Raw genomic sequence first — 13,401 nt, 5'->3', positions numbered from 1 at the left:
CTTGACTCGGACTCTAGCCTAAAGACTCGTGACTTGACTCAGACTCTAGCCTAAAGACTCGTGACTTGACTCGGACTCTAGCCTAAAGACTCGTGACTTGACTCAGACTCTAGCCTAAAGACTCGTGACTCGACTCGGACTCTAGCCTAAAGACTCGTGAGTCGACTCGGACTCATATTTTGTGACTTGTGAACATCTCTGGGAGGCGACAGTGCTACCCACTGAGCCACCGTGCAGCCCTGTTTCGAACAAGTCGTTTAGGCAGTAAATTTGTAGACGTGGTACGTTTTTTTTAAAGTGCAGTGGTGCTGATATTTTTGGCCATGAATGTAATACATTAGGGTAGCTTGGTGGGTTCTGGGTCCTTTCTGTGTTTGCATGTTCTCCCTCTTGTTTGTGTGGGTTTCTTCCAGGTGCTCTGATTTCCTCCAACAGTCCAAAGACATCCATTTAGATACAAAATTGTGTATACAAAATGTGTGTGTGTTTGCCTTTGAATGGACTGGCAACCTCTCTAGGGTGTTTCGTACCTTTCGCTCAGTGAATCTGGTAAAACAGACAATGAATGAATGTATTACTTTATTTCAAGACTTGCATCAAATTCAAGGGTTTCTGTTCTAGTTAAGATCTGCCCAATGACGTTCCAGTCAGTGAATTGTGGGGGCTGTTTCAAAAATTTCAAACTGAATTTTCTAAAGTAGGTGAATTAAAAGTGTGATGTGGATAGTTATTTAGCTGCTTCTTGTGTGACTCGCTGTTATAGTTTGTTAATATTTTGGTGGAAATCATTCTTTCATTTATCTCTGCATTATTTTCTGTGCCACTGGCTGGCCCAACACGAGCCCAAAGAATAACAGATGCACCCTCATGCTTCCATGCTGTCCCGTTTTTTCTTATTTGGGGTTTGTAGATGGACCAGACAGGCAACAAGGTCAATAGTCTTACAATCATGTGTTATAATAAACATCACATCTACATGTGTGTATCTACAATCAAGTGCATTTACATTCAAGGTAATATTCATTTTCACCCATAAGTACTATGTATAGAAATATGTGGAATAGTTTTTAAGAACCAGTTAGACCAGTTTTAAGAACCAATAGTTTTTTTCGTATGGTGATCTGTAAAGTCCCAAGTGATCAAAGCTTATTAGATGCCTTTACCAGTATGTGTCAGCCTTCAGCAGCCTAGGTACTTTATTAAAGAGCTCTGCATCCTCTTAGAATACCTTTGCTACCTTAACAGTATTGGGGTTTAGTGTGCATATGATATCTTCAAAAACATGCTGGTAACACTCGTAAGAACGAATTACTGTTTCCAATACTGACTGTTTAAGGTGGTCTTTTTATATTTAGTCACTTTTGCTGTCCCCAATTAATATACTGTACATTCATCATTTTCTTATATTCAGCTTTCATTGCTCTTACGTTCAGTAATACACATTCAAGTCACTCTAAACACCTGAAACCATTATCATCCTTTTGAAGCAATTTTTATTATTTAATTACTAACACCATATTGATTTATGTTAAGTAAGTGTTTTAGTCTGCTCAGGGTCACGATAGATCCAGTGCACATCTACATTCATTCCTATTTATCTAACTTCGGTTTTTATGCTAAGAAGTGCATTTTTATTACTATAATTGCTTATATTTTAGGAACACCTACTTATTTGGGTGCACAATTACTGACTGTGGCCCATCTGCCACTATGCACAACGTATAAGCAGCCTCTAATCTGTCCATGTCTAAAAAGGGGGCACCATATGACCACCACCACCGCACATATAAAAGTATTATGGTTGTGCGTGTGGTGCTGGTATAAGAGCATCATGGTAGTGTGTATAAGCATCATATAGTATAATAAGCATCACAAAGTTCTGTACTGCTGGTATGAGAGTATAATAGCAATACAGGTGATACTGGTACAGTTGTATCTGGTTTACCACTGTCTATGGGGATTTTAAACACTATGTACTTACTACTATGCATGTTTAGTAACAAGTTTTATTCTGCTCAGGGTCACAATAGATCCAGTGCTGATATCTGAAGGTAAACCATAGTTACCTAAGCTTACTGTTAGTCTTGGATGTTTTGACAGGATCCTTTTTTATTCCAAAGCCCGGGATACTCTAGACTGAATTTGCCTTTATACAGCTTTCTTCATTAGCAGACTGGACCAGGACAACTTGTAAAATCAGTGTTTCTGGGGATCATGCAACCCTAATTCATACTTGTAAAGTTTAAATCTCTATGGTGCTATCAACCTGTCCAGGTGGCTAACAGACACTATTGATCATGCCTGAGGGAGGGCAACAGGGTTTCTCCTCATTGCCGCTGCCGACATGTAGGCTCTGCTGTCTGGTCGAGGCTCCTGCATGAGTAGTGGATGATTTGCATAGTGTGACTCTACATACAGCACTCTGTCTGAACCCACACTGGCAGGTGAAAAGAAGTGGCTGCAAACAGGCAGATGAGGGGATACCATTTACAAAAAGTAAAACAATCGCGATTAATAACTGGAACAAATTCGAAAGCTTTGGGAAATTATGATTGTCTTTCAAAATAGTTGCAGCCTGTATTACATAAGAAACAATTAATTCATAAAAATAAAAAAAATATTACATTTCGGGTGTGCCAGTTTTACTTACAGACAGAAAAATAAATAAAACTTTAGATTTTTTATTATTTATTCAAGTTATTTCAGTTGATCTCTCCATCAACGCGCAGCAGCAGGTATTCTCTAAGTGCACATGGGATGTTTAGCTTATTAATTGCCGACTGACACTGTGCGCCCAGGTGGCGCCGCAGGGAACACCGACAGAGGTGCTGGAGTGTCCGAGGCTGACCTATCATCTTCCAAACCGAGTCAAAAAATGTCTTATGTTCCTATGGAAACAATACATGATGTGATTAAAACACAACTTAATATACAATATATAAAGTGGAAAAGTTGCTTTGTAATGGAAATAACAAACAACCTTTAGTAGTTCAGCAGGGACGTCCTGTAGCCATTCCTCACAGGCTGGCACTACTGGGTAACAGTTAAGCATCACTTCTAGTGTGGCAGGTGAGAGGAGACACAGCTTAAGCATCTAAGGAGTAAAACAAAAAACTTACAAGTCAATGATCAATGAATAATGGCTGTTGTAGAGCATCCACCTCAATATACATATACAGATTGCATCCGAGGAGAGCACATCGCTGTACATGCCTCTTCCGACATGTGCACAGCCCTGCATTCTGCACAGGTGTCTCTTCCGCCAATCAGGGTCCTTACACAGCGTATGAAGGTCCCACCCACACATAGTCTGGTCCCCACCCTGCAGAAGGCACTGCCAATTATGCCTGCCAGATGGCGCCCAGCCGACCGGTAGCAACGCTGAGTTTCGAACTGAGGAGTTCAGAATCTCGGCACTGGTGTGCTAGCGGAATATCCCACTGTGCCACCTAGGTGTCCAATATATGGATATTTAATTGTCCTGATCAGTTGTGGTGGACACAAGGCAGAATTACACTATGGACAGACAAGCTATCAGAAGGCAACACAAAGATATTCACATGTTCACTTATTAACATCTACAGCAATCTAGTGCAGTCTAACGACCTTGTTGTTTGTGCATGTTTTAGTAAATGGAAGGAAACCATAGTACTCAGCCCCAGCTGATAGCATAGCTGACATTTGAACTTGGATCTCAGCACTTGTAATTTATTTAATTAAATTAAAATAGAACATATTAAAAACCCAATACTGATATAACATACACATGTTTCTAACAGGTGTCTGTACATTTATGACTTTAAACATATCTATTTAGGCATTTCCATGGAAATTATGTTAAAACATTGTTGGTGCATTGTTATATTCCATCCAATAATGGATCACATTAGATGTATTGGAATAAAGGTTCAAAGTTTTGCAAATAATGCCACATGAGGTTGGGTAAAAATATAAATTAAAATACACAGATAACATAGTCATAATATTTCAATATCAAACTGTAAAAATGGCATACTAGGACCCAGAGTGCTTACTTACTTTAGGAGATGGGGGCTTTGCTCCATGGTTGAGAAGTACACAAGCAATTAGTTCTGGATGCTGATCTGGATAATCTTCCACCACCTATAACAAAGCAGAGAGAAACTATCACTCTAACAGTCTATTTAATTAGGCTGAGGCGAGTTTAATTGCACTGACTAGGTCCGAAATACCAGTATAATCACTGTATATTTCATATACATTTTCATGGGTCCGGCTTCCACCAAGAAGCACCCCTTGCTCAGACATAGCCAATAATGTTTGTGTAGGCGCCCGGCTTGCCAAAAGCATTGCTTATCATATAGAAGCACTTTGTAGTTCTACAATTACTGACTGTAGTCCATCTGTTTCTCTGCATGCTTTGTTAGCCCCCTTTCATGCTGTTCTTCAATGGTCAGGACTCTCCCAGGACCACCACAGAGTAGGTAATATTTAAGTAAAGGATCATTCTCAGCACTGCAGTGACGCTGACATGGTGGCGGTGTGTTAGTGTATGTTGTGCTGGTATGATGCTGATAAACACCTCACTGTCACTGCTGGACTGAGAATAGTCCACCAACCAAATATATCCAGCCAACAGCGTCCTGTGGGCAGCGTCCTGTGACCACTGATGAAGGTCTAGAACATGACCAACTCAAACAGCAGCAACAGATGAGTGATCGTCTCTGACTTTACATCTACAAGGTGAACTAACTAGGTTGAAGTGTCTAATAGAGCAGACAGTGAGTGGACATGGTATTTAAAAACTCCAGCAGTGTTGCTGTGTCTGATCCACTCATACCAGCACAACACACACTAACACGCCACCACCATGTCATTGTCACTGCAGTGCTGAGAATGATCCACCACCTAAATAATACCTACTCTGTGGTGGTCCTGTGGGGGTCCTGACCATTGAAGAACAGGGTGAAAACAGTCAGTTATTGTTGAACTACAAACTGCTCCTATATGGTAAGTGGAGCTGATAAATTGAACAGTGAAGGGGGTACAAAGGTGCACATGATTGATGTGTCACTTTCTTCTTATTATCAATCACCTGCACCTCATGAGTGTTAATTTGCTCCAGGTGGAAGGTTTTCTATATATCACGGTTTCTCCCTCTCATTTGCCAACTCCTCTGCTGACAAACCTGCTATTTTTTGCTGACATGCGATGCCAGCATGTTTATTTTATTTGTTTAACTCACAACGGAACCGCCTTGGGAGAACAGATCCGTCATGGTACATTGGCATAGAGGTTTTTTTTTTTGTGATTTTGGGTGAGAAAGACTTTCATTGCTAGTTACTTAGAATAATCCAACACATTTAAGTTAGGTAAATAGCTCATTGTTTTGGGAACACAAGTCTCTTATGCCTCTAAACCTCTTTCCCACCTGCAACAGGCAGTCCATGGGTGTGTATCCAGCGGCGTTGGCTGCGCCTGCTTGTGCTCCGTGCTGCAGCAGCAGATCTGCGATGCGATAGCTGCAGTTACAGCAGGCGTTGTGCAGGGCTGTGTGTCGCTTCTTTCCGGCGGTGTGTGCATGTGCTCCGGCTTTTAGCAGTCCTTGCACCACGCGCAGGTATTTAGGAGTCTCCACGGGCCTCTCTGCACCTGCACATGCAGCGTTCAGGGGCGTCTCACCCTCGCGGTTTTGCACAGTCACATCAGCGCCGTGAGCCAGCAGCAGCTCCACATGCTGTTCCAGACCTCTCCGACACGCCACATGCAGAGGAGACAGACCCGAGTCTTGCTGGGTCATGTTCACATTAGTGCCCATGCTTACCAGCAGCTCTGCACAGCTAAGACACAATCACACCCAGAATATTATATAAAGATTATCTGAGGTTGATTTATTGTATTATAAAATACTTTGAAATTGGGAGCTGAAGCAAAGATTTGGTAAATATGGGGGGTCTTGTGTCACCTCTGGAAAACCTAAAAAAAATATTTGGCACCCCTCCAGTTTGGACAGCCTCCCTGCCTAAATAACATTTTTGACTATTTATATTTTATATCTATCTGTCTGTGTATCTGTTTATCTATCTATCTGTCTGTCTGTCTGTCTATCTATCTGTCTGTCTGTCCGTCCGTCCGTCCGTCCGCCCCCCCTCCCTCCATCTTCTATCTATCTATATATATATATCTATACAGTATATATATATATCTATATATATACGTATATCTATATATATCTATATCTATATCTATATCTATATATCTATATATATCTATATATATATATATATATATATATATATATATATAGATATATATTTATATACAGGGGTTGGACAAAATAACTGAAACACCTGGTTTTAGACCACAATAATTTATTAGTATGGTGTAGGGCCTCCTTTTGCGGCCAATACAGCGTCAATTCGTCTTGGAAATGACATATACAAGTCCTGCACAGTGGTCAGAGGGATTTTAAGCCATTCTTCTTGCAGGATAGTGGCCAGGTCACTACGTGATGCTGGTGGAGGAAAACATTTCCTGACTCGCTTCTCCAAAACACCCCAAAGTGGCTCAATAATATTTAGATCTGGTGACTGTGCAGGCCATGGGAGATGTTCAACTTCACTTTCATGTTCATCAAACCAATCTTTCACCAGTCTTGCTGTGTGTATTGGTGCATTGTCATCCTGATACACGGCACCGCCTTCAGGATACAATGTTTGAACCATTGGATGCACATGGTCCTCCAGAATGGTTCGGTAGTCCTTGGCAGTGACGCGCCCATCTAGCACAAGTATTGGGCCAAGGGAATGCCATGATATGGCAGCCCAAACCATCACTGATCCACCCCCATGCTTCACTCTGGGCATGCAACAGTCTGGGTGGTACGCTTCTTTGGGGCTTCTCCACACCGTAACTCTCCCGGATGTGGGGAAAACAGTAAAGGTGGACTCATCAGAGACCAATACATGTTTCACATTGTCCACAGCCCAAGATTTGCGCTCCTTGCACCATTGAAACCGACGTTTGGCATTGGCACGAGTGACCAAAGGTTTGGCTATAGCAGCCCGGCCGTGTATATTGACCCTGTGGAGCTCCCGACGGACAGTTCTGGTGGAAACAGGAGAGTTGAGGTGCACATTTAATTCTGGGCAGCCGTGGTTTTATGTTTTTTGGATACAATCCGGGTTAGCACCCGAACATCCCTTTCAGACAGCTTCCTCTTGCGTCCACAGTTAATCCTGTTGGATGTGGTTTGTCCTTCTTGGTGGTATGCTGACATTACCCTGGATACCGTGGCTCTTGATACATCACAAAGACTTGCTGTCTTGGTCACAGATGCGCCAGCAAGACGTGCACCAACAATTTGTCCTCTTTTGAACTCTGGTATGTCACCCATAATGTTGTGTGCATTGCAATATTTTGAGCAAAACTGTGCTCTTACCCTGCTAATTGAACCTTCACACTCTGCTCTTACTGGTGCAATGTGCAATTAATGAAGATTGGCCACCAGACTGGTCCAATTTAGCCATGAAACCTCCCACACTAAAATGACAGGTGTTTCAGTTATTTTGTCCAACCCCTGTATATACAGTGTATCACAAAAGTGAGTACACCCCTCACATTTCTGCAGATATTTAAGTATATCTTTTCATGGGACAACACTGACAAAATGACACTGACACAATGAAAAGTAGTCTGTGTGCAGCTTATATAACAGTGTAAATTTATTCTTCCCTCAAAATAACTCAATATACAGCCATTAATGTCTAAACCACCGGCAACAAAAGTGAGTACACCCCTAAGAGACTACACCCCTAAATGTCCAAATTGAGCACTGCTTGTAATTTTCCCTCCAAAATGTCATGTGTCTCGTTAGTGTTACTAGGTCTCAGGTGTGCATAGGGAGCAGGTGTGTTCAATTTAGTAGTACAGCTCTCACACTCTCTCATACTGGTCACTGAAAGTTCCAACATGGCACCTCATGGCAAAGAACTCTCTGAGGATCTTAAAAGACGAATTGTTGCGCTACATGAAGATGGCCAAGGCTACAAGAAGATTGCCAACACCCTGAAACTGAGCTGCAGCACAGTGGCCAAGATCATCCAGCGTTTTAAAAGAGCAGGGTCCACTCAGAACAGACCTCGCGTTGGTCGTCCAAAGAAGCTGAGTGCACGTGCTCAGCGTCACATCCAACTGCTGTCTTTGAAAGATAGGCGAAGGAGTGCTGTCAGCATTTCTGCAGAGATTGAAAAGCTGGGGGGTCAGCCTGTCAGTGCTCAGACCATACGCCGCACACTACATCAAATTGGTCTGGATGGCTGTCACCCCAGAAGGAAGCCTCTTCTGAAGTCTCTACACAAGAAAGCCCGCAAACAGTTTGCTGAAGACATGTCAACAAAGGACATGGATTACTGGAACCATGTCCTATGGTCTGATGAGACCAAGATTAATTTGTTTGGTTCAGATGGTCTCAAGCATGTGTGGCGGCAATCAGGTGAGGAGTACAAAGATAAGTGTGTCATGCCTACAGTCAAGCATGGTGGTGGGAATACCATGGTCTGGGGCTGCATGAGTGCAGCAGGTGTTGGGGAGTTACATTTCATTGAAGGACACATGAACTCCAATATGTACTGTGAAATACTGAAGCAGAGCATGATCCCCTCCCTCCGGAAACTGGGTCGCAGGGCAGTGTTCCAGCATGATAATGACCCCAAACACACCTCTAAGACGACCACTGCTTTATTGAAGAGGCTGAGGGTAAAGGTGATGGACTGGCCAAGCATGTCTCCAGACCTAAACCCAATAGAACATCTTTGGGGCATCCTCAAGCAGAAGGTGGAAGAGCGCAAAGTCTCGAATATCCGCCAGCTCCGTGATGTCGTCATGGAGGAGTGGAAAAGCATTCCAGTGGCAACCTGTGAAGCTCTGGTAAACTCCATGCCCAGGAGAGTTAAGGCAGTTCTGGGAAATAATGGTGGCCACACAAAATATTGACACTTCAGGAACTTTCACTAAGGGGTGTAGTCACTTTTGTTGCCGGTGGTTTAGACATTAATGGCTGTATATTGAGTTATTTTGAGGGAAGAATAAATTTACACTGTTATATAAGCTGCACACAGACTACTTTTCATTGTGTCAAAGTGTCATTTTGTCAGTGTTGTCCCATGAAAAGATATACTTAAATATCTGCAGAAATGTGAGGGGTGTACTCACTTTTGTGATACACTGTATATATATATATATATATATATATATATATATAAAGTACATATATATTTATTTACAAACTGGAGTATATTTTGAGCACAGCTTCACATATTACTTGATCTTACTATGTCAGATGTCTGCACTCACGGGTAACTTTCAGCGCTGTTGCAGAGGTGAAGCGGGGCATTACCATCGGCAGTGAGTACATCTGGGTCAGCTCCATGCTCTAGCAGTAGCTTCACACAGGTGTGGTGACCCCCAGAACAGGCATCATGGAGGGCTGTCTGACCACCAGGATCAGCATCCACCTCAGCACCACGGAATAACAGCTCTTCTACACATCCATTGTGCCCTCTGCTGGCAGCCAGGCGTAGAGGAGACGTCTGCTTTACTTTGGAGGATAAAGTCCACATGCCTGCCGTTAGAAAGGAGAAAAATACATTCAGAAAAGTCAGGACTGAGGCAGTTTTATCACTAGATAGATAGATAGATGGATGGATGGATGGATGGATAGATAGATAGGTATGTAGATAGATAGATAGGTAGGTATGTAGATAGATAGATAGATAGATAGATAGATAGATAGATAGATAGATATTTATTTATATTTGTATTTTAATGTAGAGATTGTGACTGTCATTTACAGTGCTTAAACAAAAGTAGATTTTAATGAGTATAAGTGAGTTGGATTGGTGCATGTTGGTGAAATTTCATTCATTCATTGTCTGTCTTGTCTTACCACCGCTTGATCCAATTCAGGGTTATGGTGGGTCTGATTTACTGGGCGAAAAGTAGGCAACACCCTGGACAGGTTACCAGTCCATCACAGGGCAAACATTTATACACTCATACCTAGGGAGACTTCAGTATCTCCAATTAACCTGACTGCATGTTTTTGAACTGTTGGTTTTTGAAAGGACTTGGATTGCTCCACCTTTTGTAAAATTAGTACTTGTTGTGGTCTAGTTTGATTCCTCTGAAGTTGATGATGGAATATTCTGCTGCGCCACCTGGGCGCCCTTTATGTTTTTTATTGGTCTTGTCTAATAGTGTTCTCGTATTTGTGGTGTTGCTATTTCCTATCTAGTTCCTGTCTGGTTTTGACCTCAGCCTGCCAGTGTTTTGAATATTAATAAAAGGTTTATTACATGTCTACCTACAGTACATGGACAAAAGTGTATGAACACCTGCGCATGACCTTGTTGGACTTTTTAGTCCTATTCCTTGTTGGAGCTGCCTACCCAAAAGCAGGCTTTCCACAAGGTTTTCGAGTGTGTCTGTGAGAATTTGTGTTAATGTAGTCAAAAGATCATTTGTGAAGTCAGGCAATAATGATGAATAAAAAGGCCTGGTGTGCAAAGGTGTTTAATGGGGTTGAGGTCAGGGCTCTGTGGAAGGCAGTGGGGTAAGTTGGGGTACACCAACTTACTAAATCATAAATTTATATGGACACACATGCTGAAACAGACATGCTTTTCCCAAACTGTTGCCACAACCTTGGAAGCATCTAATTTATCTATGTTATACACCTGTTCTTAGAATTTGTGTGTGTTTGTGTAGGTATTGTAATCTCTACCCATTTCTGGAGTCCACACCATCTCTTCTTGTACGGTCTCCATCAGTGCATTCACCATACCGGGTTCTTTTAGCACAGCGTACACCCCCCTTATGTCTCCATACATGAACGTGTTGTGGACGGAAGAATCTCTGCAGCGGATCTGAGGCGGATCTGCTCGTACTGTCTGGATCTTTTCCGTCCCGTGTCTGAGGCGCGGTGCGGCAGGCAGTGGCCGTCTACTTATCACCCTCCTGTGTGCCAGTGCCCTGCGCGTCTCCTCCCAGTCCTGCAGCTCCTGCTCCAGACGCAGAGAGCGCAGTGTGGCCGACGTGAAGGCAAACGTGTCCTGAGACATTGTAGGACTGACTGGAAAAAAACAAGAAAGAACATTCAACAAAGACATACAAGTGTATTTAATAACTGGCCGAACTGTCAACTCAAAGCTGTATCTCATGCCTACTAACTTTTACAGTTACTAACAGTTAATAACTAGTAACTCTTACAGTTACTAGTTACAGTATTAAATTCTGGGCCGCACAGTAACATGGGTCATATAAACATGGGCTCACTTAGTGTTTCCAGCCTTTGAAATTGGCACAGGGTGTGCTCCTCACACAGTTTCTAGGTGGCACCATGATAATACTGTACTGCACCGGACTCAGCTGATTCAGCTCTGCTACAGGTCAGCTGAATGCAGTGGACAAAACTGCCCACTAGTCTGTTTGATGGGAAAAGACAGGACTAAAAAGTTGGTGGTGGTGGGGTCTTTAACGCTGTGCAAGGACCCTGGTTAGTAGCCCAAGGTGGCTGTACAGAAAGTGAAAGAGCGTGGAGATCAGCGTGTGACTCTCCATGCGCTGGACTGGCCTCATGCGTGAAACCAGATGCGATCAGGGTCACTCACTTTCTTAACCGCTTATCCATTTAGGGTTGGAGGGGGTTGCTGGAGTTTAACACAGCTATTCAATGGGCGCAAGGCACACAGTAACACCCTAGACGGGCCGCCAGTCCATCGCAGGGCAGACACACATACACACACACAATTAACCTGACTGCATGTTTTAATTTGGACTGTGGGAGAAAACCCATGCAGACACGGGGAGAACACGGGGCAAACTCAGCACAGAAAGGACCCGGTCCGTCCTGCCTGGGGATCGAACCCAGAACCTTCTTGCTGTGAGGCGAGAGTGCTACCCATTGAGCCACCGTGCCGCCCTAGCTACATTAAATTGGGAGAAAAAGGGAGGAAATGCATAAATAAAGCTAATAATAGCAATAAATAAATTAATAAACGTTTTAACAAATTAAATTAAATGTATACAGTTATTTTAGCTGTAAGTAATAACCATATACAGCAGCTTACTTAAATAATCACTATGTTTTTGTAATATTGACAACAAGTTGTACATCTGAAAAGCCGCCAAAACATGGTAAAAACACTGGCCTACACAAAATATCTGGCCTCAATTCTATTAAACCACTTTGGGATGAAATGGAACACTGATTGCAAGTCAGACCTTCTTGTTCATCAAAAAACCTGCCCAGACAAGCAAAGACATAAAAATAAGTTGTCCAACAAGCTATGACCAGGTGTCCACATACTTTCGACCATAAAGTGCATAGTTATGAAGTGTATTTTGTTTCCCAAGTATGCAGTTCTTGATCAAAAAAACTCAAAATATACTTCCATTAATAAATAAGTCAGAAATATAAGAATAAATAAGACTAAATAAGAGTGAGCTGTCATTTAAAAACAAGGCCTACTCACCCTCAGCTCAGGGGTAGAAAGAAAATACCTCTGCAACCTTCTGCTCTGTCCAACAAGGCAAGTCTCATATACTCATATACTTTAGTCTTCTTAGAAATGTCCTTCTGTGCTCAATATCAGACTGTTATTTTGGTATTGATACAATTAAAACATGGTACTTACAGTGTGACCTTCCACACCAAGTCACAACATTTTGCTGAACTCGGTCCACTCCACGGTATTAATAGAATAGACGGGGAGCAGATATCTTCTGCAATGACACTACACTACATATAGAGGGCAGATAAATACACAAACAATGCAGAAGATTGAATGTATTAAGTACAGCAGATCATGCTATTTATTTGCAGTATTTCTCCAGCATTTTGTGGTCACGTTACATATTCATTTACAAGTTAGGAGTTTAGGTTGGAGTTCTGTTGACATTACCTATAGCAACACGTTTGTCTAATAACATGTTGATTTTGGAAAAAAAACAAATTATTTACATATAAAATATGTGCATATTATTTTATTCATCTATATATAATAGATTATGCACAGTATTAAACAGTGTATCCAAATGTGATTATATTTTGTATTTTTATATTATACTGTATTATACACTATATTGCCAAAAGTATTCGCTCGCCTGCCTTCACACGCTTATGAACTTCCCATTCTTAATCCATAGGGTTTAATATGGTGTCGGCCCACCCTTCGCAGCTATTACAGCTTCAACTCTTCTGGGAAGGATTTCCACAAGGTTTAGGAGTGTGTTTATGGGAATTTTTGACCATCCTTCCAGAAGTGCATTTGTGAGGTCAGACACTGATGTTGGATGAGAAGGCCTGGCTCGCAGTCTCTGCTTTAATTCATCCCAAATATGTTCTATCGGGTTGAGGTCAGG

The 13,401-nt window shown here is 42.1% G+C and overlaps 1 protein-coding gene across 3 annotated transcripts; it reads right to left on the bottom strand.

The window, feature by feature from the left end:
* Window positions 1-2,671: 2,671 nt before the first annotated feature.
* On the bottom strand, window positions 2,672-13,017 carry asb16 (ankyrin repeat and SOCS box containing 16). Of its 3 annotated transcripts, none has more exons than XM_062984767.1 (7): window positions 12,675-13,017; window positions 10,763-11,110; window positions 9,334-9,601; window positions 5,411-5,819; window positions 4,039-4,122; window positions 2,981-3,094; window positions 2,672-2,888 (listed from the first exon to the last, which is right to left on the bottom strand). In XM_062984767.1, the coding sequence occupies exons 2-7, from the start codon at window positions 11,097-11,099 to the stop codon at window positions 2,703-2,705; spliced, it is 1,398 nt and encodes a 465-aa protein (XP_062840837.1). In that variant the 5' UTR covers window positions 11,100-11,110; window positions 12,675-13,017; the 3' UTR covers window positions 2,672-2,702. The 3 variants fall into 3 exon arrangements, with proteins under 3 accessions (XP_062840837.1, XP_062840838.1, XP_062840836.1); XM_062984768.1 differs by lacking the exon at window positions 12,675-13,017 and adding an exon at window positions 12,513-12,626; XM_062984766.1 differs by lacking the exon at window positions 12,675-13,017 and having other exon boundaries at window positions 10,763-11,593.
* Between the last annotated feature and the right edge of the window lie 384 nt (window positions 13,018-13,401).

Source organism: Trichomycterus rosablanca, chromosome 22, assembly GCF_030014385.1.
Source record: "Trichomycterus rosablanca isolate fTriRos1 chromosome 22, fTriRos1.hap1, whole genome shotgun sequence".
Taxonomy (NCBI): domain Eukaryota; kingdom Metazoa; phylum Chordata; class Actinopteri; order Siluriformes; family Trichomycteridae; genus Trichomycterus; species Trichomycterus rosablanca.
Note: the sequence above shows the minus strand (reverse complement) of the source record. Positions and strands in the feature narration are given on the sequence as shown.